This window comes from Labrus bergylta, chromosome 1 (assembly GCF_963930695.1).
Source record: "Labrus bergylta chromosome 1, fLabBer1.1, whole genome shotgun sequence".
NCBI lineage: Eukaryota > Metazoa > Chordata > Actinopteri > Labriformes > Labridae > Labrus > Labrus bergylta.
Genome location: NC_089195.1, coordinates 4,141,617 through 4,166,903, shown reverse-complemented (window position 1 = coordinate 4,166,903; position 25,287 = coordinate 4,141,617). Strand labels below are relative to the sequence as shown.

At 41.0% G+C, this 25,287-nt stretch overlaps 2 protein-coding genes across 6 annotated transcripts in view; one reads left to right on the top strand and one right to left on the bottom strand.

Annotated features, from left to right (window-relative positions):
• The first annotated feature begins 694 nt into the window (after positions 1 to 694).
• Positions 695 to 13,598, top strand: LOC109987840 (elongation factor 1-alpha 1). Its single transcript, XM_020639086.2, has 8 exons — positions 695 to 852; positions 3,165 to 3,325; positions 4,287 to 4,466; positions 4,549 to 4,845; positions 10,951 to 11,101; positions 11,419 to 11,675; positions 11,785 to 12,019; positions 12,928 to 13,598. The coding sequence occupies exons 2-8, from the start codon at positions 3,182 to 3,184 to the stop codon at positions 13,050 to 13,052; spliced, it is 1,389 nt and encodes a 462-aa protein (XP_020494742.1). The 5' UTR covers positions 695 to 852; positions 3,165 to 3,181; the 3' UTR covers positions 13,053 to 13,598.
• A 2,964-nt stretch (positions 13,599 to 16,562) lies between these two features.
• Positions 16,563 to 25,287, bottom strand: part of kcnq5b (potassium voltage-gated channel, KQT-like subfamily, member 5b) — a 118,869-nt gene continuing 110,144 nt past the window's right edge. For 2 of the 5 annotated variants that reach the window (XM_065965876.1, XM_065965911.1), the window contains 5 exons: positions 24,782 to 24,890; positions 22,959 to 23,090; positions 22,586 to 22,693; positions 21,041 to 21,167; positions 16,563 to 19,116 (listed from right to left, as the gene is read on the bottom strand). In XM_065965876.1, the coding sequence (XP_065821948.1) occupies positions 18,025 to 19,116; positions 21,041 to 21,167; positions 22,586 to 22,693; positions 22,959 to 23,090; positions 24,782 to 24,890 (1,568 nt within the window). In that variant the 3' untranslated portion in view covers positions 16,563 to 18,024. The remainder of the gene's footprint in view (positions 19,117 to 21,040; positions 21,168 to 22,585; positions 22,694 to 22,958; positions 23,091 to 24,781; positions 24,891 to 25,287) is intronic. The other 3 variants (XM_065965944.1, XM_065966003.1, XM_065965975.1) reach the window with 2 other exon arrangements.

The window sequence follows — 25,287 nt, the reverse complement described above, 5'->3', positions numbered from 1 at the left end:
ACCTCCAGTTCAAAGAAATAAACTGAAAGCAGCAAAGCCATACATTTAAAAGAGCTAGAACCAATAAATGTGCTGTTATTCATGCCAAAGTAATTTTCTTTTAAATGGTTATTTGTGTGTTATTGCAGCTCTGAGTGATGTTTTTGGACTGTGTGTATGTTTTCAAGACTCAAAATGTTTATTGTCATGTGCAAAGTAGGAAACATGTTTCCCTGTACAATGAAATTCTTTATTTGCTGTCGACAATGAAGGCCAACAATAAAATATTAAAATTAAACACAGCCAAATAATAATAATAAAAACAATAATAATATATACAAATATACAAAAAACAATTTGAAGGCAGTAGAGTGCAAATATAAAATTAAACTGCAAAAACTGAGTGTAATGTGTGCAAACTGAGCACGAGATAGTTTGTGAAAGAGAAAAAAAGAAAGAGTTCTTGAGTCTGGAGGTCCTGCATTTAACACTTCTGTACCTCCGGCCTGAGGGTAGGAGTGGTTCGGTTAGTTTGCGTCATTCATCGACCCTCAGGTTATTTTTTATAAATACAAAATGGGCAGCAAGATATCATCAGTCATTGAGCTCTTTGAATCCTGTCAATGGAGTTAAATTTCCAAAAGGTTCCTGTTTTGTGCACCATTCCTTTACGCTTCTGTCTCAGCCTTTGATGTCCTGTCCTCTCTAAGTTATAGCAGCAGCACTGCCATCTAGCGGCCAACCCTCGTCATTTCAGTCAGCGACGTTTTGACGCTGGTTTGGCACAACGTTATCTGCCTTGTCCCCTCAGTGCAGCACAGCAGGCAGCATCTCGCTTGTGTCATCGCATTGAACTCACCTCTGAGGGAAAAGGTAAACTATTGGACATTTTACATCATAACAACAATAACTACCATTGCTTTTTGTCTGTGTCCTGAAACAGGCGTGTTTCAAGTGGTTGTTTATTCCAGGCACGTTTGTTATTGCTGCATGTAAGCGCATCATAGTGACTCTCCAAATTTATAGTTGAGTGCAGAGGGGGGTTTTGATGTGATGGTGATATGATTAATGCAAGCAAGTGCCAAAAAAAAAGTGCAAGAGGGGGATGTGGATTGGCACCGTAGCTGGCTGTTTGCTGGCTAGGCCTGTATGGCGCAGTTTGTGAGGATAAATATTCAACCTAAAAGTCATGTGGCTCCTCTCCGCTCTTCATCGTCCTGCTGCTGCCACAGGAACATCAATAGTGCAATAAGTCGAACAGTCTGTGATGTGGATGCTGAGACATGCAGACAATTTTTAAAACGCCATCGGCTCTGCAGTGCTGTTGCAACTGTCTGTTTATTGCGGTTGTTTTCTCGTAATCCTCTATACCAGTGTTTCTCAAAGTGGGGGTCGCCAGCCACCAAGATGCTTTCCATAAAAAATCAAAAATCATTTAAAAGTGCATCAGTATATATTTTTACCCATTTTTGTAAATATACAAAAAGTAGTCCAATGTCATATAAGACGTAGTATCATTAAGTGAAATGGAAATGAAATTAATGTGTACATTTCTTATTGTTTTTAGGCTGTTGTATTATTTTATGTTCCTAGTTTTTGGATAGGTTTATGAGTATGTGTGTGGCTGTCGCTACGTTATATACCTAACTAACCACCTTAAAGAACAGTGGGGGGTGCCCAGTTTCTGTCACCCTCATTTTGGGGGTCACGACCTGAAAAGTTTGGGAACCCCTGCTCTATACCAAATCATTTTACGACAAGCCAATTTAGGCTATTTAAGAAAGGTAGAATAAACGTAAGTTCATGACCTTTAATACTGATATAGCTACTTTGTGCTGTCATGTGGTACATAATAAGCCATTGTCATGAGAAAAGCAGGTGAATGGGCTATTGTACTGGGATGTTAGTTACCATGAGGCCAACTGAAATAGGCCTACAGTCAATTTGTGACACTGTGAGGGAGTGACGTAACAGTAAAACCAAAGTTAACATCTGTATCAGATAGCTATCTTTTAAATATGTAATTGTCTTTGCAGGCAAGAAGTAGTCGGTATGGTATTTTTATTTAAACTAAAGCATCTGAAGTATTATTTGTAGTATTCCTCGGTTACCAGTATTTAAATGTTCTACAGAGTCCCTCTGTACCTTTAAGAAAAAGCTAAAGACCCAGCTCTTTCATGAATACCTACTAACTTAATGATGATGGTCTCCATATTACTGATGATGATGATGGTAATGACGATGGTTTTTGTTTGATAATGTCGACTTATAAGATGGTTTCTATACTGATTAGAGCTCTGAAAAACTGCCCTCAATGTTGTGCTTTGCCTCTGGTCACTTCCTGTCAGCACCTGTGTGTCCAATCAGACTCAAAGCTGATCGTTTGCTCTTACTGACATTGTTCCCTTTTTCTAGATCCTTGCTTGTGTTGTACTTACTCTCTGATGTACGTTGCTTTGGATAAAAGCGCCTGCTAAGTGAATTGGAGAATTGTAGAAATGTGTGTCATTGTTTTTTTTTTAAAGTCACTGAATGAGTGGCGATTCTGGTGTCTGTTGGGGCCTCAAGCAAAAATCAATTGATGGGCCCTCCAACCATCATTTCTGCCAGTGTCCCAATGTGTACTCTTCTTCCTATTTTTTCCTGTTTTTACTCTCCTGTAGAGGGATAATTCCTATTCATTTGATCTTTTTTACTTTAATTTATAAACAATGGTTTTCACAGCATTCATGGATGCGATGCTTAGCAGGGCAACGAGATGTGAGTGCTGTCAGATAGGGGTCACTTAGGGAGGTTTTCTACTGTCATTGCAAAATGTGCACCTTTTGGGCCACTGCTGTGGCTTAAGGTTATGTGAGCCCTCAGGGGCCCCCTACTGGTCAGGGGCCAAGCAGTTGCCTGCCTTGCCTAGTATGACATTAAGAGCATAGGATAATTACTGTGCTGTTATTCTGGTTGGATAATGGAAGTGTTAGGTTTCCTGATCTTAACCCATATGTGTATCAATATCTACAGTCCAACAACTATAACTCTCAATCAATGAGGCTGAGATCACTATTTATGGACAAAACATTTGAGTACATTTTTTAGTGTGGGTGTCGGTGAGGGGGTGATAGTGCTTCACATGTCTTGCTTCCTTGTCTCATTTATATTGTTTGTTAATTTTGTTTTCTGGAACTTTTCAGTATTGGGGTAAGAAGCAATGGGGAAGGAGAAACTCCACATAAACATTGTGGTCATAGGACATGTCGACTCAGGCAAGTCCACCACTACAGGCCACCTCATCTACAAGTGTGGAGGAATTGACAAGAGAACTATAGAGAAGTTTGAGAAGGAAGCTGCTGAGGTACAAGACTCTGTCTACTGTTTTAAATAATGTTTTTTTTAATGCTTTTCTGTGTAGATGCAGTTTGTCCTTCCAAGTTTTAGGACAATTGAATTCTGTTCTATTTAAATTGACACCTTGTCTTACAAGCATAGTGTCTATTTTCTGTGTCAGTGCTCTGTTTTTGTATTTATGTATTGAAAAATTCTGGAAAAGTGGTGGGTGTAAATGTAGCTTTTATCTGTAGCCTAAGTAGCATGTTGCTACATTCTCCATACACTTTAGTCAGCATAAATACATAACAGCATTTTTTAATAACATGGGTTTATAAATCAATTCATAAAGTGTTTTTTTAAGAAAGTTGTTACGTGTCTTGTCACTGTTTCAATAACATTGTGAACTCTTTTTATGATCATCTGAGCAACGTGTGGTTTGATGCAGCACAAACCTGGTAGAAAAAAGCCCAAAGCACATTTTTATGAGCCTTCAAAATGAAAAACAGAAACTTTAAGAAATCAAACGTAAATGCAAAAGTGTGATAAAAATGAGGCATCAACAGGAAGAACAACATAACTGAGGTCCTGACAGTACAGTAATGTAGTTATCAGACCTAAACTATGGTGTAGATCTTTCTTATATGATATGGTGATCTACTTGCTGATTCCATCAGTTATGAGTAGTTCTGAATATCAAAGTTTTTAACATATGGCCTTCCATTGGGATTATTTCTCCAAGGAAAAGGGTTTTTTTCAAGCAGTTGATTGCAAATTGTGGCCCCTTTTGTCAATCTAGTGTGAGTTAACTTCAAAGAAAGAGGCCATTGCACTCTCCAGTCGCTACAGTAAGTCTGTAATTAATTAGTTGTATAACTTGTTCTATTTAACTTAACATGGGCTTATGTATATTTATGAATAAGGAGGGATGTAGTAGAAGATATTGTGATGTTAAGTGAATGTTACATTTCTCCCTCCACATCCTCTAGATGGGAAAGGGTTCTTTTAAATACGCCTGGGTTTTGGACAAGCTGAAAGCAGAGCGTGAGCGTGGCATCACCATCGATATCTCTCTCTGGAAGTTTGAGACCAGCAAGTACTATGTCACCATCATCGATGCTCCAGGACACAGGGACTTCATCAAGAACATGATCACTGGGACTTCTCAGGTAGAAGAGAAGGAGGTTAAAACATGTTCATAGGGATAGAAAAGCTCTTCACTTATTTCACTTTTTTTTAAAACTCCATCAGGCAGACTGTGCCGTGCTGATCGTGGCTGCAGGTGTGGGAGAGTTTGAAGCTGGCATCTCAAAGAACGGGCAGACTCGTGAGCACGCCCTTCTCGCCTACACCCTGGGAGTGAAGCAGCTCATTGTGGGCATTAACAAGATGGATTCCACTGAGCCTAACTACAGCCAGAAGCGCTACGAGGAGATCGTGAAGGAAGTCAGCACTTACATCAAGAAGATCGGCTACAACCCAGACACTGTGGCTTTTGTACCCATCTCTGGCTGGAACGGAGACAACATGCTGGAGCCTAGCCCTAATGTGAGTACATCCTCATGTAAATCCAACTGTGTTCAAAGTATTTGTAATTGAAATTGTGCATCAATACGGTACATATGCATAAACGCAGTAGCAGCTGCAGATGGATGTCGTTAAAGGCTTTATATCTAGATCTAGAAACAACTTTTATACACGAGGGGAGGAGTCAGCCACCGTCCCGGCGATGTAAACAAACTGAAGATAGGACTCTGAAAACTCTGAAAACATCACAGACAGTGGGACTCGGGTGTTACACCCATTGTAGACAGTCATGACTCACAGAGTTATTTTCAGAGGATATACTTGATTTCTATTACATTTAAGTGTGAAAAATCACATATAAAGACTTTAAAGAAAGGGGAAAGTCCACATAAGAGTGGAGCACTTGTTTTGTGCCTGAGTTCCACAAAAAGTGTGCATCTTCTCTAGAAGATCAATGAAGAGAAATGAGTGTACCAATACAAGAACAACACAGTTGTAACTACGGACGGGCATCACTGAGTAGGTCACGATACAATATTTTGAAATGTGGCCCACTATGATGATTAAATCTGGAAAGAGCGATTCAACTTCTGTTCACATTAGCCTCAGTCATGTCATAAGCACCACTGTGAGTCCTGAAGGGTTGACGCTCCGAGTTAAATTGGCAGGGAAATCTGTTTAGATGGGCATTTTTTGGGAGAATGTAAAATATCAACTCATTGCTATGTGGCACCAGCTAATTGGAAAATTGTATCACACAAGTCAGGCGGTGATATATTGCACATTGATATTCTTGTAACTCTATAGATACCGATCCAAAAAAAACTTGGCACACAAACCTTTTATAAATGACTGTCTACAACCAGTGCTGGTACTTAGATGGTTAATTACTACACTCAAACTCATTTGTCATGCAGACACATTTCTTTCTTTCTTTTAATTAAAGAGAATCTGTCATCTAACTGCATTTTCTATGTTGTATATTTCTTTTCAGTATGCCAGTGGTATGTAGCCCCAAGACAAAAGTCCACAAATTTAGGACTCCGCAAGTCCACAAGTCTAGGACTCACAAAATGACTCTCCTACTCTCTGTGTGCAAAAAAAAACACCAACATGTCACATATGCATGTAGATAACAGTATTCCAAGTTAAAGACTGTCACGACAGTGTTATGTTTACGGCAGGGAAACTGCTTTACGTTAGACTGAACATGCTTTGGGTCTTGTGTTGTTACCTCGCTGGGAGGGAGTTGATGTTAAGCGCTTACAATAAACCTGTGTGGTAAAACAAGATACTCGCCCTCGATCATTCTACATGGTGTCAGAAGTTGCCCGTGAGTCACGAAAATTAAATAAAGAGGAGGGTAGGCGACGGAATGGCGAAGTTTAATTCCCCAGCGAACTTTGCCTTTGACAAGCCGACTGAGTGGCTTGAGTGGCTAGACTGGCTAGAGCGGTACAGACTCGCAACAAAACTCGACAAGGACGACGGAAACGTGCAAGTGAGCTGCCTGATTTATGCCATGGGCAACGAGACAGAAAACATATATAAATCATTCACTTTTGCCGAAGACGGACATGGAAACAACTTTGACCGCGTGGTGATAAAGTTTGATGAGTATTTTTTCCCGAGGAGGAATATTATCCACGAAAGGGCATGTTTCCACCAGTGGGTCCAGCGGCCAGGGGAGAAGGCAGAGTGTTTTATTCGAGCCCTGTATGATCTATCAGAGCACTGTGAGTGCCAACCGAGAGGAAAACACCTGCGACCGTATTGTCGTCGGTATATTAGATAAGGAGCTCTCGCGCAGGCTGCAGCTAATGGCAGACCTAACGCACGCACTGACAATACAGACCGTCAGGCAGTCAGAGGAGGTCGCGGCACAGGTAAACCTGCAGGGAGACACGGTGGGATCAGTACAGGAGGTGCATTACAAACGGAAAAATAATAATTGGAAACAGCAACAACAACAACCAGGCAAGAGAAAAGACAGAAAATGGGGGAATAAAAAGAAATGTGGGAAATGTGGGAAAGCCCAGCATGGCAGAGATGAAAGGTGCCCTGCAGGGAAAGCTACATGCCACAACTGCCATAAAATCAGACACTGGGCCAGGGTGTGTCGCTACCCTAACAGCAACAGGTCAGTGAATGAAGTCACAGAGACTGGGCAGGTTGAACAGACGTCCTATTTCTTAGGTTCAGTGTGCAGTGCAGATGAGAAAGAGCAGTGGACTGTGCAGCTGCAGGTTGATTCCATCCCAATGGAATTTAAAATAGACACAGGAGCTGATGATGCATTCCAAACACTCACCCCATGGAGAGCACTGGAACCTGCTGACATTCCATTGGACAGCCCAGGAGGTGAACTGTTGTGTCTGGGCCGCTTCAATGCTACAGTTAGCTATAAAGGGAAGGATTACCCCTTCAAAGCATATGTGGTCCGCGGCCGGAGTGTCAACAATCTACTCAGCCGGTCCCTGTCAGTGGGAATGAACTTGGTACGGCGAGTTGATGAAGTGACACACACCACCAGTGGACATCAGCAAGCTTACAGTGAGCATGGCACACTAAAAACTGAACCAGTTAGAATACAGTTGAAGGACGGTGCTCAACCGTACGCTGTTCATGCCGCACGCCGTGTGCCCTTCCCAATGTTAAAAAAAAGTTAAAGACGAACTGCACAGGATGGAGAACAACGGCGTCAGAGAGCAAGTAACACAGCCAACTGAATGGTGTGCACCAATAGTACCTGTTCTGAAGAAAAACACTGGCAAAGCTAGGATATGTGTGGACTTGAAAAGGCTAAACGAGTCAGTCAAAAGAGAGCGATATATCCTACCTACCTCAGATGAGATCACTGCCAAGCTGAGTGGAGCAACGGTGTTCTCCTCTCTTGATGCTGCAAGTGGGTTCTGGCAGATCCCGCTGCGCCCAGACAGCTGTAAGCTAACAACTTTCATTACACCGTTTGGCAGATACTGTTTCAGGAGATTACCTTTCGGGATTACTACTGCTCCAGGCGTCTCACCGAAGCCGAAACATGCTACGCCCAGATCGAGAAAGAGTGTCTGGCTGGCGTATGGGCCTGTGAGAAATTCGACAAGTATCTATGCGGCTTGGATCAGTCCAGGCTTGAGACTGATCACAAACCACTAGTACCGCTTGTCAACAACAGAAGCCTGGACAATGTCCCCTTGAGATGTCAGCGCTTACTGATGAGACTCTTGAGGTACAAACCTGTAGCAGAATATGTGCCATAAAAAAGTCTTGTAGTTGCTGACGCCCTGTCTCGTAGCCCACGAACACACACGAAACAAGAGACGGACACTCAGGACGATGTGGCGTGCTATGTAGCCACAGTGATACAGGGCATCCCAGCATCTCCAACTATAATGGAGAGCATCAGAACGGCAACAACAGCCGACAGCCAGCTACAAGCCGTCATTAAACTCATCAGGGCAGGATGGCCAGAATACATTGGTAACGTCCCACCGTGTGCCAGGGACTTTATGAAATTTAAAAACGAACTATCAGAAACTGATGGCTTGGTCACACAAGGAAACAGGATTGTTATTATGAAGTCATTGAGAGCAGACATTTTGCAGAAAATACACGATGGGCATCAGGGGCTCACAAAGTGCAGAGACAGGGCCAATATATCGGTTTGGTGGCCAGGGCTCTCTCTAGGACTTAAGAACATCGTAGAGTCATGCCGGACCTGTCAGGAGCAGAAGCGGGCTCAGCAGAGGGAGCCACTCATCTCCACGCCCCTGCATGGTCCATGGAAACAAATCACTTTTGACCTCTGTGAACACAACAAGCACAATTATCTTGTGATATCTGACTACTGTTCACGGTACATAGAAGTACTACACCTACCGTCAACAACCAGCGCTCAGGTTATTGAGAGACTGAAAACAACCTTCGCTAGGTTTGGGATCCTGAATGAGGTGGTGAGTGACAACAGACCTCAATTCTCCAGTGCTGAATTCCAGGAGCTGGCACGACAGCTAGACTTCAGACACATTACATCTAGTCCTCACCACCCTCAGGGAAACGGTCATGCAGAACGAGCAATGCAGACCGCAAAGAGAATCCTCCGGCAGGAAGATCCACTGATAGCCCTCATGTGCTATCGTTCAACTCCCTGTATTACCACGGGAGTCAGCTCAGCAGAACTGCTGATGGGGAGGAAGATCCGAACGACTCTCCCTACGCTCGAGAAAAATCTACGGCCTAAATGGCCCAACAGAAAGATTGTCAAGCAAAAGGACGCTAATGAGAAGACTAAACAAGCCTTCTATTACAACCGCCGTCATGGTGCCAGACGTCTTCCTGCTCTACGGACGGGAGACAACGTCTACGCCAAGCTTGACCACGAAAAGGCTTGGAAGACGCCAGCAGTTGTCTCAAAAGAATGTGTTACTCCAAGGTCTTACCTCATCAACACACAGGGAGGAGCAGTGCTGCGGCGGAACAGACTTCACCTCCGGGCAGAACCAACTGCTCGACCTGAACAGACTACCCCACTTGCGCACACCACTGAGAGTGGTGGGATGATTTCTCAACCACTGTGTGCCACCATTCCAGAGGATATTTGCCCAAATCCAAGTGAACAGACAACCCCTATACGCACACAAGCACCAGGACATGTTTTGACCAGATCTGGCTGTATCAATAAGCCAGCTGCTAGGTTGGACTTGTAGAGAAAAGTGTTTTCTGGGTGTTTCACATTGGACATTGGGGTGACAAAACATCTATCGACTTTGGGGGGAAAAGAAATTAAACAACCACCTGTTCACTTTGAGAATGCATATTGAGTCATGTTTACTAAACATTTTGTGTTATAGAGTTATATAGCTTCTGCAATTTTGATAAGAGGAATTGCATCCTGAGTTATTTTGGAAAAGACAGTACTCTGAGTTATTTGTCACTTACCTGTGTTTACAGGAGATTTCAATTTAACATAATACATAGCTCACTTTCAGTTTGAAAAGAAGACCAAATGATGATGTATCATCACAATTGTAATATTGTTTATTTCTATAACAGTATTCCAAGTTAAAGACTGTCACGACAGTGTTATGTTTACGGCAGGGAAACTGCTTTACGTTATACTGAACATGCTTTGGGTCTTGTGTTGTTACCTTGCTGGGAGGGAGTTGATGTTGAGCTCTTACAATAAACCTTTGTGGTAAAACAAGATACTTGCACTCGATCATTCGACACAACATATACCAAGTTGTTATTGATGATGACTCATAAATTACTGTTGTAGGATTCTGCTTTGTCATGGCTGTGTCAGCACTGCAGTTGTGGCCGATGGCTGAGCATAGAGGACACACACACATTGAACACTGAAACTAAATGTGGCACCTTCAGGCTTCTGAAAAGGATTTAGCCGTGTTTGTTTTTGCTTAAAATGTAACCAGCATGACAATATCTGTTAATGAACCCAGATCTTTACTTTTCCCTGCACTGCGTCGCTTGACAGACATGACATGACAGACCTTGAAATTACTCTTTTTAAAGTAATATAATTACTTTACTTATTACTCCCTGCCAACAGTAATATGTAACACTACTCGTTATATTACTTTTTGTATTAAGCCACACATTTCATTAGTTCTTTTTTGCTTGTAGCTGTCCACGATTAAAATCCAGTCTTGGTTGTTTTGTAGGTATTGTAGGGCTTTTTTTTGCGCGCGAGTAACTGTAATATTATTACTGGAATTTCATTAGTATTTCGTTACACTACTCGTTACTAGTAAAAGTAAAATTATTACTGTAATGCGTTACTGCCCGACACTGGTCATGTAATCATAATTATGGTAGGATCATAGCTGCATGTGTGTGTTTATCCTAGAAGGCCTTGAGAAGCCATGACAGCTTGCCCAACAATACTTTAATGTTGGCAGGTTCCAGCTGTGACAGAAACTGTTCACTGTCTTAAAATCAACTGTATCTACAAAAACAAGATGATATATTGTAAGCCTTGAATACACATGAGAACATATGCCACTTTTGCATAATTTTTTTTTGCAGATGCAGCATAGCTGTCCATTTATTCCAACCGTTAACTTAACATCATTGCAAGCTGTAAGAGTAAAACCTGCCTCTCCACAGATGTCCTGGTTCAAGGGCTGGAAGATCAATCGTAAAGATGGTAATGCCTCAGGCACCACGCTGCTGGAAGCTCTGGACGCCATCCAACCTCCCACACGCCCTACTGACAAGCCCCTCCGCCTGCCTCTGCAGGATGTCTACAAAATTGGAGGTGAGACTGTGTTAGTATGGGTGTCAGTAGTTAGTATGTAAATGGCCAGTTGTCAAAAGTTCCTTTTAAAGTGTTAAGGGGAACCAGTTATTCATTAGAAATATTTTTGGACTGAGATCACCTTGTGACATAAAAAGCTGAACTGATTGAGTTCTGAATGTAATTCTAGCCGGCTGTTTGTATTCTAATAAGAGTGTCGGTCCTTTTATCTGAGCAATGTTTTATAGACATCATCATGCATTTAGATGAAATTGGAATTTACATGCTGACAAAAACAAACAAGTGCATTCTTTTAAAGTTGATCATCTTTCTTCCAGGCATTGGGACTGTACCAGTTGGTCGAGTGGAGACAGGGGTCTTAAAACCTGGAATGGTCGTGACCTTTGCCCCAGTCAACCTGACCACTGAGGTCAAGTCTGTAGAGATGCACCACGAGGCCTTGAATGAAGCCCTTCCTGGTGACAATGTGGGCTTTAACGTCAAGAATGTGTCTGTTAAGGATATTCGCCGTGGCAACGTGGCTGGAGACAGCAAGAGCGATCCACCACAGGAGGCAGCCGGCTTCACCTCTCAGGTCTGCATACAGAGCTATAGCTTTGATACTGACTGATTTTGTCAATGTTTGAAAGTATCTATATGCTCATGAGTCTCTACTTCTCCGCATGACTTAATGTGCCGTCCAGGTGATTATCCTAAACCACCCTGGTCAGATCAGCGCTGGTTATGCCCCAGTGCTGGATTGCCACACTGCACACATCGCGTGCAAGTTTGCAGAGCTCAAGGAAAAGATCGACCGTCGCTCCGGCAAGAAACTTGAAGACAATCCAAAGTTCCTAAAATCTGGAGATGCTGCCATTGTTGACATGATTCCTGGCAAGCCCATGTGTGTGGAGAGCTTCTCTGAGTACCCACCTCTGGGTAAGTTACCTGCAATGCAGAGGAATCCCTGCATGCCGGTCCAGAATAAACGGTTGTGTTAATTTGTTATTTCTCTCAAATAATAGGGTATAAAATAAATAAAATCTGGCCTTTTTTCAATTTGGAGAAACTGAAAACACTCAACTCAACATCCACATATGATCAATAACGGACAAGCATGCTCGTGCTGGGTTGAAACAGCCAGAACGATTAATTTTATTGGTTCAACTTTTAGAATAAAATTCAAAGGGAACCACTATAAATCCAAACTGTGATGTACATGAGACCCTCTGGGCTGGTACTTAGTGGATAGTCTGTTGTGCTTAAAGGCTTTATATGCGATTTGTTGATCCAGCAGATGTCGCCCTTGAGCACCAGCATGAAACCACTCGCGGTGCATTGTTGTGTTAGCATGCTAATGCTAGCGATCTTTATTATGCTGGTATCTTCACACTGCATGTAAATTTACCTGAAATGAGCGTGATCTAGAAACACAGTTAAGCAGTGAGTACAGTATGTTATTCTTCTTTTCTCTAGTCCCTCAATTAAACAACTTTTATACACGAGGGGAGGAGTCAGCCGGCCGTCCCGGCGATGTAAACAAACTAAAGATAGGACTCTGAAAACTCTGAAAACATCACAGACAGTGGGACTCGGGTGTTACACCCATTGTAGACAGTCATGACTCACAGAGTTATTTTCAGAGGATATACTTGATTTCTATTACATTTAAGTGTGAAAAGTCACATATAAAGACTTTAAACTGGATGGCTTTGAGAAGCCATGATAGCTAAACATAAAAATCCAAGCCAATGTAAGTCTTTCTTGGAATTTATAACACCACCTATAAATATATATATATTTTTTATGAATGACAACAAATGTTTTGTCGATTATTCGTGTTTCAGGACGATTTGCGGTGCGCGACATGCGTCAGACAGTGGCAGTGGGAGTGATCAAAGGCGTGGAAAAGAAAGCCCCCTCCAGCGGTAAGGTCACCAAGTCTGCACAGAAGGCACAGAAGACCAAATGAACGTTGTGCTGGGCTGCTGCCCCGAGCACTCACCGTGGCCGAAGACACACCCTGCACCTTCTGCACACCCTCGTCAGCGTCTGGTCTATTATCACAATGCATCGCAAAAGCAGACGCAGGAAAACAATAACTAAGCACACTGTTAGTGATGAACGTCTTACCACTTGTAATGTGTAGGTTTTATTGTGTCACAGTTTGTGGTGAATCAACACAACACCTGTTCATTATCTCTCTCTGGTTGAGTGCTGTTGATCGTGAAAACAAACCTGCTTAGCACTTGTAGCAATAAGGATGTTCTTTTGTTGAAGTAAGGCTCTGTGTTGTAGCTTTAAAAAAAAAAGATGTGCTAACTAACTAGCCGGAGGGAGAACGGCTTCTTGCATGTTACCTGTTTGCACCCTAGAGAAACAAGCAAACCTGAAATCTTCATGCCTAGCACTCTGCTTGACCAAGACTTCAGCACTGTTAAATGTTCAAAGTCTGTCCATGCACCTTACTTGTTATTTGTGAGCACACGTACATAAAAGTTAAAAAATGTTGAAACTATATGTCTTTGTTTCTGGTATTATTGCCAAGTACCCAAATGTTTGACAAAAAAAAACAAAAAACTTCTTTGCAGAATTTCCTTTATTGATGAATGAGAATAATTCACTTGCATTTCATAACATTACAGGCTTCATAAATCTAACTGAGGTTATTACTAGTGTAAATATGTGCACATAATTTAAATAAATTAAACAAGACCCAATGTTAACATGTCAAAGGCCTGTTTTTATGCCCAGTTGCAAAAACGATTGCCTAATAAGAAAAAAGCCTCGTGTCAGATCGACATTAAGAAGATAAAAGAATGAAGACAGTGCAACCATTTGAGGTCAGATGAACCTAATGCACTTTTCAGGAAATTGTGATATGGAGACGATTATGTACCACAAGAGCAAGGCACCAATATAACTTATGTTCTACACCTGTTGTAGACTTCACATCAGAGATCCTGACGCAACAGTTTGAACCATAAATAGTGATTTGTCTTAGTGACATGGCATTCGTTCTTAGTAATTGGTAGGTTTGGATATGGCAACCTCTTCATGCAAAAGATGTTTAAATATCTTTAGAAAAATTAAAAATCAACTTCTTCAAAGCAAAAACGACCCCAAGCCTACTTCACATATATCATGATAATTAAAATGGGTCTTCAAAATGCATTGAGGTACTCGCAAGCTTACGCTGATTACTCGTGACTGGGGCTTCGGATGCTTTAGCTTTCCTCTCTGCACCACAGCTAGGGGAGCTACAGTCAAATTCTTTTAGAGGGTCTGCGAGAACAGCTGCCTGATCCCCTTTATCTGTACCATGCAACATGAATACATTCTGCAGCAAAGTCCACTTCAATGAAGGGAACATAATCCCACATTACATTTTATAAATTAAAAAAATTGACCACGATTTCAACAAGAAATGTTCCTGTCATTTAAAAAGAGAGCGGCAAAATGCCCAATGCAATGCAAAGGTAGATTTCTGAACCAAAACAAAAGTGCTTTACTAAAAACACATATTCTGACATCACATCACACTTAGAAATGACATTCAAGATGAGGTTCAATCCATGGCTAACATCACCTGGAAACACAGAGTTGCTCGTTCATTTTCTTTAGACGGTAACATAGATCCTTTCTTAGATAAACATGTCGCACATGGCTGGCTTTTTCTCCCCGAGTAAATCAGTTTTCTCACGCATACATGTGCGTATACAGACGTGTAGTATGTGGATATAAGTGCATCTTGTACTACAGATGACTGTGACATGTTCTCATCCACGTTTTCTTATTTCCGTGCTACACTCCTCAGCGAAGAGTTGGTATACCCTCCAATTCTGGATATTTTTGGAAAGGTAGTTACATTTTTGTTTTAAATATTTGGCAGTACGATATGCAAATCAGTTTGCGACTTTTTGTACTTGCTTGTGTCAGATAATGCACGTTATTTGAAGATTGACATTAATTGGCTGATATTAAAGCAGAACACAATGCCCTTTGTGATTTGGAAAAAGTTACATTTTTTTTATTCAGGCCCAAAAGTTCACTTAATTGGCTGCATTATTGGTGATCTGTAATTGGTAGTAAAAAAAAATTTCCTCTTGAATCATTGGTTTTCAAAGAATCCCACAAAGGTTCAGGGTCCCTTGTACCTGTTGGTCTTTGGATTTTTAATTTCTTGTATTCATTTTTGTTTAAAAATACAAACATTGGTCCACAAGGTTGTTAAACCAAGTCAGTTTCAAGGCCACTATTTTGGTCCCACCAAAATGTTTTATTTTTTATTTTTTAAGAGGTATCTTTGGGCTTTTTGTGCCTTTAATGGAGAGATATCAGACAGTGGATAGAGTTGGAAATCAGGGAGAGAGAGTGAGGTATGACATGCGGGGAAGGAGCCACAGGTGGGATTTGAACCTGGACCGTCCGCTTGGAGGACCACAACCTTCATACATGGATCGCGCGCACTAACCACTGCACCACCAGCGCCCCACTGAAAAATTTTAATTGAAATGAAATTGTGAGACAAAGCAGGTTGGCTAACCTACAGCTACATAATGTAAGTAATTAAATATCATGATATTTATTCTGGTACAATCTCTCTCTCTCTCTCTGTGCTTGGAAAGTTGTTTTTGCCTTGTATGTAAAGTAAGTGCCCGTTAATAATGTTAATAAGAGTCATTCCCTAAACTTGATGAAAAGACTCCCAAATCCACCCTGGACACGGCAAAAAATGTCTAAACACATGGTCATGAATCCCTATTAGTAAATTATGTTAATCATTTTTAAAAAATTGGTGGCAGACCATCTCCCCTGGTACAAACTCTTTTTTCAACCCTTTACAGAGAGGAGAGCAAGAGGCACTGCTTGTAAAAAGGCAGCAGGAGCTTCACATACACACATACATACACACAGGTGGGATCTGAACCCGGCCTGCATGAAGGAGCCTCCGTACATGGGATACAAAAATCCCCTCGTAATTCAAATAAAAATCCAATAACCAATCGTTTTTAATCCTTAAATCTTTTTCGCGAAACGAGAATCCAAAGACCAAAAGATAGCCTAACACGGACCATCCCATTTTGGGCAGTATGACATGTAACTCAGTCAGGTGGATCTTTCAAACTTGGTTTTTGAAGTGATCTGATAAACTCTGTTGGTAGTACAGTATAGACTTTTCAAAACTGTCTGCACAAAAATAGCACAACCTAAAAATGATCAGGTAACATGGCAAAAGAACCAGATTTCACTTTGAATGATTATTCAAATGAAACACTGTCTGCTAAATGAAGTGTTGAAAACTAATAGATGTGTAACTTCTTAATCAATATATATAAAGTGTCTGCATTAGCCAAAATACAAATTGACATGGAAAAGGTTAAGCATACAATACCTGCATTTGGGGGTTAAAACTTGCATATTAATTGTTATAGTACTTGTGTGTGTGTTCTTTTTTTAAAAAATATCATGGGATCCAAAGTCATTGGTAGAGGAAAGCAATTATTTATTTTATTCAGAATCTAAACTTCAAGAGGTTATCTGGTTTCTTTTAATGAAGAGAATGTGAAGAAAATTAAATTAAAATAGTGACTAGACTGGACGATGTAAAGTTTGGCTACAGTGAGGTAACATTCACTTCAGTGTAGAAGCCTGTCATGTGATTGGATTATTAAGACATGAACAATACCCAGCCGTGCTTTCACGTTTGGCCCAGCAGCCGCTCATAGTTTACAGATATGTGAACATGCATCCAGATTTTGTAGAGCTTTTGTTGTTTTGAGAAAAAACAGTGCTTGTCAAGAGAAAAGGGAATAGCCATTGACCAAAATGCAATCCTGGTAACCATTGGTTTTTAATTGACACCAATTTGCTTTTTATCAATCTCTATAGACAGATATCTTCATTTGAGTGCAGATTACAATGCGGTCGTTCAACTCCTGCAGCAATGTGTCTCGAGTTTACAGTCAGACTTATACAAGTGAAGGGGGAAAACGTCTCCATGTGGTATATTCACTATCAGTGTTTCAAAGCTACAGCAAAGGCCCTAACATATCTACCCTTGCCTCGAGAGGCTCAATGAGTACAGGGATTGACCTAAATCACCCAAAACTACCGCCATATAAATGAGCATTCTTTACAAGTCTTTGATGAAACTGTAGACAGGAAATCTTTGCACTACCAACATGTTCATTTAAGACTGAATTATGACTCTTTATTTCATATACGTTTTACATTTGTCAGACTTTCTTAATCCAAGCAAAGTTATTAAATAATCCATGATGTGATCAAAAAGGTAAAGTCAATCGATCAAGCATGGACTTGTAGCCGGGCCCATGGATGTGACACTCCTATGAACTCTTAATGAACCGCATAGCCTCTGTTGTGGAACTACAACGTTTTTTTGGGGGGTTTTTTTGCATAAAGGTAGGAGAAGCAACTCTTGTTGGACTTCATACATGCTGGTCTGGTATTCATGTCTTAATAATGCATTCTGACCACATTAACATATTTATGCCTGTTTTATCCACCCTGTGAATACACTCAAAGTCTCCATGCTGTTTCATTTTGTCATTTGCTTATCTTGCTTAACTCAGTACATTTGACTGAAAACATGCAATTCTCATGCTGCATCTCAAGGTCTTACACAACCAATCGTCTGTCAGGCCAGATTTGGTTGACAGTACTACTATGTGTCCATTATAGAAGCCTTCATCTTTCTTTTCCCGATTTGTCGATCATACTTGAAAACAAAGAATAACTCGTGCAATGATATGCCACATATGACCAACCTGTATGAAAATACTGTGATTTTTACCAAATGAATCAACATAAAAGAAAACAAAATGGACCCCTTGTTAAACACCAACCCTCCCCCTCCAAAAAGGATAAAATCGTCTTTGTGAGGTGAGATTTTCTGTGCCTTTTTCGGACTGTAGGCGAGTTTATTTTAGCCGTACGTGTGGCATGTTCAGCAATTCGGAGCTGCCAGTCGAGGGTGGAGAGGCATGGCCACTGGCCAGGCTACTGTTTGAGCCACGGGACCCTGCCCCTGATCTGCTCCCTGTCCTCTGGAGCTCCAAGGTAAAAGAGGGGGTCTCAGCAGCCCCCAGGGACAGAAAGTCAAATCCCTGTGTCTCTATCTCCCTGTCACTGATAAAGAGGTCCTCCTCACCCCATACAACCCCATCGCTTCTGCTTATATTACCACCACCACCACCACCACCCCCTCTTCCTCCTCCAGGGTCTTGGCTGCAGCTGTGGAAGCCAATGGGGGAATCACTACTTGTACTTGGGCTTGGAGATGACAGACTGTGGCTGTGGTGGGAGTCCTGGACAGTCCCGGGAGCTGCCTGCATCAGGTCCTGCACCGACATGGACTTGCCCAAGCCCCGGTCCATCTTGTAGGGGCCAGAGCAGCAGCCCAGGGACGGCGGCACCAGGGGCTGGCCACTTCGACTGGGAGGGGGCGGCGGTGGAAGTCTCGTCAGAAGAGGAAACCCTCCGTCGGCAACTCCTCCGCCGCTGCCACTGCTGATACTGTTTGGGGTGAGCAGCGGTGAAGAGCTACACACGGCCTCGTCGGTGCCACTTTCAGGTGTGGTGGCTTGAGCCTGGCTGTGATGAGGGCGAGGATAATGTGGATGATGATGGTGGTGGTGAGGATGTTGGTGAGGCAATGGCGATGGGCTAAACGAGGAGGATGCGAGGTTGGAGGGAGGCGTCGAGGAAGAGGCATTGAGATTGAGGTTGAGCTCGTTGGGCGGCGCTAGGATAAGATGGAGTCCTCCCTTGGAGAGTTGGGAGTTGGTGGAGGAGCGTGTGACGCAGCCCCCAGTGGGAGGCGCTCCGGTGCTGCTGCTGACCTGGGTGGAGCAGGACAGATCCTTGCCGAAGACGGGGGAGTGGTAGTCAGAGGTCTGCTCCAACTCAAACAGTGGCAGAGAGGAGAGAGTGAGGGCCGAAGATGAGCCTTTACGCAAAACCTGACGATAGATGTCGAGCAGGGAGTCGAGCTTTGACTCAATTGATTGGACCTGTGAGAAGAAAGAAAAAGAAGGAGTGAAGAGATAATAAAGTTTGAAAAGTTGGGAAATAGTGTCTCATATTCACTATTTGTAGAAGTTTGCAGGAAGCCCTCTAATCAAAAAACAAATCACATATATGTTATTTTAGGTGCTGTAAGTGTACTGGTTTCTGTTTGTAGTCCCCTGGCATTACAGCAGACTTAAGCTTGTCTGTACAGTAGGGGTAAAAATGTGTAGAGCAAAATAAGCAGAGCTCATCAGCCCTGAGTTATCCCTGAAATCATCGGCAGCCATCTGAAGATATTTCCACTTTTGACTCATCTCTATAAACGGTTATCTGCATGACAGTGCAACTAAAAATCTGCTCTGGGATGTGATCTCTTAAATCCAACTAAATTCTCACTTGTGAAGTTGCAAGTCAGACCATGGCAAAGTATGGCGAAGGAAGTCTTGGCCAGCAGGGCACACCTAATCCCAAAAAGATAGTCGTCTTCTAAACGGCTTTATTACTGTTAGACAATAGCTGGTCGGTTCTGAGAGAGGGCCCTAAAGGTCAACAGTTCATAACATTAGTTGCATGAAACAACATGGCAGGCTGTTAACACTACTGGAAGTCTCGACTTGATCATTTTGAATTCATTCAAGGGATGATTGATATTTTTTAATCCTCATCTTACAAACAGACTGAGCTAACGTCTTCAGACTGAGATTCTTGAGTATCAACCAAATAGAGAAACGTAATGGGATATAACATACGTATTGGCAACCATAAATTAGTACTTGGCATAGTTTTACTTTATTCCTTACTGGCTCAAGCTAAATGTTTGACTTAATTTCCAGTCATTATGCTAAGCTAGTCTTAACATGTCCCTGATATCAGATTTTAAAGTCTTAATATGTGATTTTTCTCACTTAAATATAATATAAATCAAGTATATCCTCTGAAAATAACTCTGTGAGTCATGACTGTCTACAATGGGTGTAACACCCGAGTCCCACTGTCTGTGATGCTTTCAGAGTTTTCAGAGTCCTATCTTCACTTTGTTTACATCGCCGGGACGGCCGGCTGACTCCTCCCCTCGTGTATAAAAGTTGTTTAATTGAGGGACTAGAGAAAAGAAGAATAACATACTGTACTCACTGCTTAACTGTGTTTCTAGATCACGCTCATTTCAGGTAAATTTACATGCAGTGTGACGATACGAGCATAATAAAGATAGCTAGCATTAGCATGCTAACACAACAATGCAGCACAAGTTGTTTTGGTTTCATGCTGGTGCTCAAGGGCGACATCTGCTGGATCAAAAAATCACATATAAAGCCTTTAAGAACAGGATGATAAGGTTTTGGTGGGCAGAAAAAAAAGGAGAAAAAACTCTTAAGATCACATTACATTTTTCCCTTTTATGATTTTTTTTAACAGTTTGCACAGATATCAATTTTTTTTTTTTTTTGTGAAAAAAAGCCTTTGGTGAAGGCTAATGTTTTGAAGTGTTGTTTTAGTATTCCTGTTGGCCAGAAGAGATGTGCACCACTACCCAATGTTTGAAATGAGACTAAAGCATTACTCCTTCAGCTCTGTTAATTCCTTCATGGACTCTAACCACTGGCTTTATTTTGTCTACACATGTATTTTTCTATTAGGAGAAGTTAGAAGAATGTATAGGTTAACTCATTTTCATAAATGCAGGAGGGGAAACAATTCTTACACTGATTGGTCTGACAAAACAGATGACAAGGTTTGTTTCTTATTTGCCTCTCAATGCCTCTGTAAATATCAACTGCAGGCTTTTGCACTCTGGAGGATTGGATCTGTTCCAGAAAACATATCCACACAAATATGTCGAGGAGATGCATACTGGTTCCCTGACACAGACATAACGAGATAAAAACACTGATATAAAAGAAATAAGAAAAGGAGCAGAACACAGACCTGCCTCTCCACTTTACAGACGCGACCCAACATGCTCATATCCTCTAAAATATCTCCATCAGACAGCAGCTTCTCTCGAATCTTCTTATCCAGAGGGATCTGGCCTCTCCCTAGGATTTGGTCCACTCTGCAAAACACACCCACACACACACACACACACAGCACAAGCATACGACATCACACACAAGCACATGCAAACACAAGTAGAAATTAATAGAAGGTAGAAGAGAAAAGGGACAAAGAAGAGATCAACGAGGCAGCCCACAGAAAGAAATGAAGCTTCAAACTGATTCGGAATAATAGATCACCACAAGTGTTTCAGCAAATTCAGGCAAACAAGAGGTTATCCTTTCTCACTGGATTTAGAAAAAATATTGGTTGGAGAAAACATTTTTTGTCAACTACGATATTATGTGACTAAAGTGTGTGAGTCAAACAATTCACAACAAAAAATCAGACTATCAAGAACATCGTACTGTTGTTATTATGTTCAATCCAGTGAGTTTCAGAAGATTTGTGTTAAAAAAAATCCAAAAGGGGAATTCCAGTATTCTTGTTTTAGATTATTTGTGGTCTTTATGACTTGTAGGTACAACAGATTGAAGATACAGGAATTGTTCCTGTAAAAAGCATTAGCAAAAGCATCAATATGCTTGTGGTGACTACTGATTTAATTCTTTTTGTACCTCCAGCATTTGATAACATCATCGGTTATGGTTGGAAAAAAATTGCAAGTCATCATTAAAAACATTTTTAAAAAGTTTGATACAGTTTCTCAATCCTATCTTGAGTATGTAACAGGCCTGTTAACAGTCTGTGATAGATACAGATCGAAGGGGAAGGATTTCTTTGTTGATTAAAAAAAAAACTCAAGTTACTGGAAGACATAGAACTTTGTGATTTTAGAATTTGGTTTGTATATGTGAAGATGGTTGAGTTACAGGGCTGTGTGTGTTAAAGAGCATATTTCTGAGTGATATGTAATCCAGCCTGATTTCAATAAAAATCCCAGAATCCACCAGATTTCTTTTCATAGACTGTATATAAGAAGTGGATAAAGTGAAAGCCAAGGCCAAAAGAAAAAGACGGATTGGGAAGCTCAGCCTTCTTCTTCCAAAAAGGAGCCCCCTATTGGTCGTTAGATAGAATGCAGGGTTTAAGGAGGTCCTTCATTGGCTCTACTTTTTTAAAACCCAGAGGAAGTAAACTTCTTGTATACAGTCTATGATTTGTCCTCAGATAAACACAGAACATGCCAAAACAAAAGTCAATATGTATTGAACAGTGTGTTAGTCATTGGTTAAGGATAATTTATACTAAGGAGAGAAGTGTGTTATAAAAGAGCAAACATGACAGACATGCGTGAAGCAAGGTTTCATTTCACTTTTAAGATCAGTGGTTTCAAAGAAGAAGCTATAATTTAACTTCCATGTACAATATTTGTTTTTGCAGAATTTTTAATACAAAATCTCTTCTTGAATCGACTGAGTAAAAAAAGCAAACTGAACCCTGTTATCATGTTAAAGACGCGGGGGCTATTCTGACCCCTGTGTGGAGTTCTTTCTGCCCTGGCTGTAATAAACAGGCAGGGAGGGGGCAGAAAAGGTCTTGGCTCTGCTGCTCAGGGTCTGTGGGCCTACTATCATGTCCAGCCTGTGAGGAAAGCAAAGGAAACACAGGCACGCAGAGGTACACGTGCATACACACACATAAATACAAAAATCACAAAATGCCAAGAACAACAGACGTTCAAAAAACACACAAATATACCCATACATGCATAAGGTATGGGTGCACACATACACACAAGGATACAGATGAGCTATAGTGTGGTCAAACAGCTCTTATAGTGAAAGCAACATATAAAGGATTCAAACTGTCAGCTGATTGTGATCATGCTCTGTGTTGTCATGCCTACCTGGTCTGCAGGCTCTTGATACGACACAGCATGTCGAGGTGACCGGCAGAGTACTGCTCGATCACATCTTTCACATCATAAGGACGTAGCGTCTCCTTAAACTTCTTCTTGGCCACATGGAACTTCATTATTCTGCACAAAGATATGCAAAAGTCAGCCACAGGGGGGAGCTCTCATACAAGACAATTTGCACGACTGTCACTAACATCCCTGAACCTGAGATGTTTTACAGATAGCATCTAATGAACACTTTATTTTTGTCATTTTCTTCTATGTCTTCTATTTGTGTGTAACTGCATGCATGACCTTTTCACACCGAAGCAGTTTGTGGCTGCTTACTTAAAGAGTGTGTGTAAAACTGAAGATGTCTTAATGTCCCCCTCCTGTAGAGTCACACTAAATTCAGGGCAAACTGGCAGAAAGTGAGAGCTCATGAGTCCTTGAGAAAAAAGGTAGAATCAAAGATTTGCAGCCTAAAGTGGAGGTGAAGCTACAGGCTTCTTTCACGCACACTCAGGTAGTCACTCAAAAACAAAGGAATAAAAGAGTTATCAGAGTATCTCAGGTCCTGTGTCATTATGCTGTCATGTTACGTTATTTGAGAAGACTTTGAAAAGACTCAATTCTGAAACGCTTTTAACATGTGAAGTTTATTTGAACCATTTTATGCAGACCTCAATCTTACTGCCTGTTGGAAATTAAATGAAGGAAAAATGTAGAAACAGAAGAGACTGTTTGCCACAGGTAGCCATGTGTGCATTGGTTTGCATTCTCTAATACTATTGAGGCCCAAACACTAGCTGGATTAGCATGATGACATGACGAAGCATTAAATCAATCCCAACCTCTAGCTTTCACTTGTTTACAGGAGCTAATCACACATAATAATAATAATAATACATTTGATTTGTAACGCACTTTACATTTTTGCAAAGAAAATCTCAAAGTGCGACAGAAAAAAATAAAATAGAAATAAAAAACAAATTTCATCAACTAAGCAACTAACGAAACTAAAAGAACAAGCAGAAGGCTTTGTTAAAAAAATGGGTTTTTAGGGCCCTTTTAAACACACTCATTCCTCACACCTTATCCACTATATAGGGAGTTAAATGTAGTGGACTATATAGTGCAATCAGACTGTGACGTCACTGCTGCCACACAACTAAAACTGGATCAATAATAGTGGTAACTAACAGCCTGATTTCCATTGATGACTTACATTATACTGAGTGTATTTCACAAAACATTTAAAATAATAAATCAATATAAAATATATCATTTTTAATATATAATGAAAACTCATTTATTTGTGCTTCCTGCTGTAATCCCGTGTCTGCATCAGGTTAGCATTTCAGGTTAAATGCTCCAAAATCTGAACTTTTCTGTGTTTCTGTGTTGGGTGTATGTGCTGATCACTCTTCTAGTCCGTCTTTGAGCAGCCAAACGCCACTCTACACTTGAAAAAGCTTTAAACTGCAATGCATGATGGTATATATATATATATATATATATATATATATATATATATATAGCTTGGAAAGTGACCATAGCTTGGAAACTACTTTTCATAATGCATTGTGGGATACACTGATTGGACTATATAGGGTATGATAATGCTCACTTAGAAACATTCTGTATCCAATTACACAAACCAAAGATGATCTAAAAAATACTTCTGGTCATCTAAATTCCCCAAACACGACCAATCAGCAGAGGTATTAGTAGGCAGGGGGTTGTAATCAGGGTTTGTTTGCATGCAGCCTCGGCATAGAAAAACACAGGATTAGTTTGATTGAAAGAGGAAGTCTTATTATTGGCCTCACCTGACGGCTCTAATGACACACTTGACTGAGGGTAGCAGGTCCTCCACTGAGATCTCACAGTGACAGCCCTTATCATCAAAGCCATCCTCTCCGGCCATGTTGGATTCTGCTGTTGGGGACAGAGTGAACACAAATGAAGGACCATTTAGATATTGCTAAATCCAATGTGTTGCATCATTAATTTTCTCTCAATGACGTTTTTTCCCCCCCCTCAATACCTTTGTTTTACTGGCAAATTACAACCTCAGCTAAATCTCAGAAATATAGTTTTACTGTAGTTACTGTATTGCTACTTTTTTGACAAAAACTATCAATTGAATTTCTTCCTGAAGGTCACTATATGATGCAGTCGTAAGTGATTTGATAGAAAAATGAAAGCTACATTATTAGATTTCTATTTGGCAATTTTTTAGATTAGATTTCTAGTTTAGATTAATGAGTTTAAATATGGATACAATATTTTCAGTTTCAGTTTCAGTTTCAGTTTCTTCCTCCAGGCTGTCACT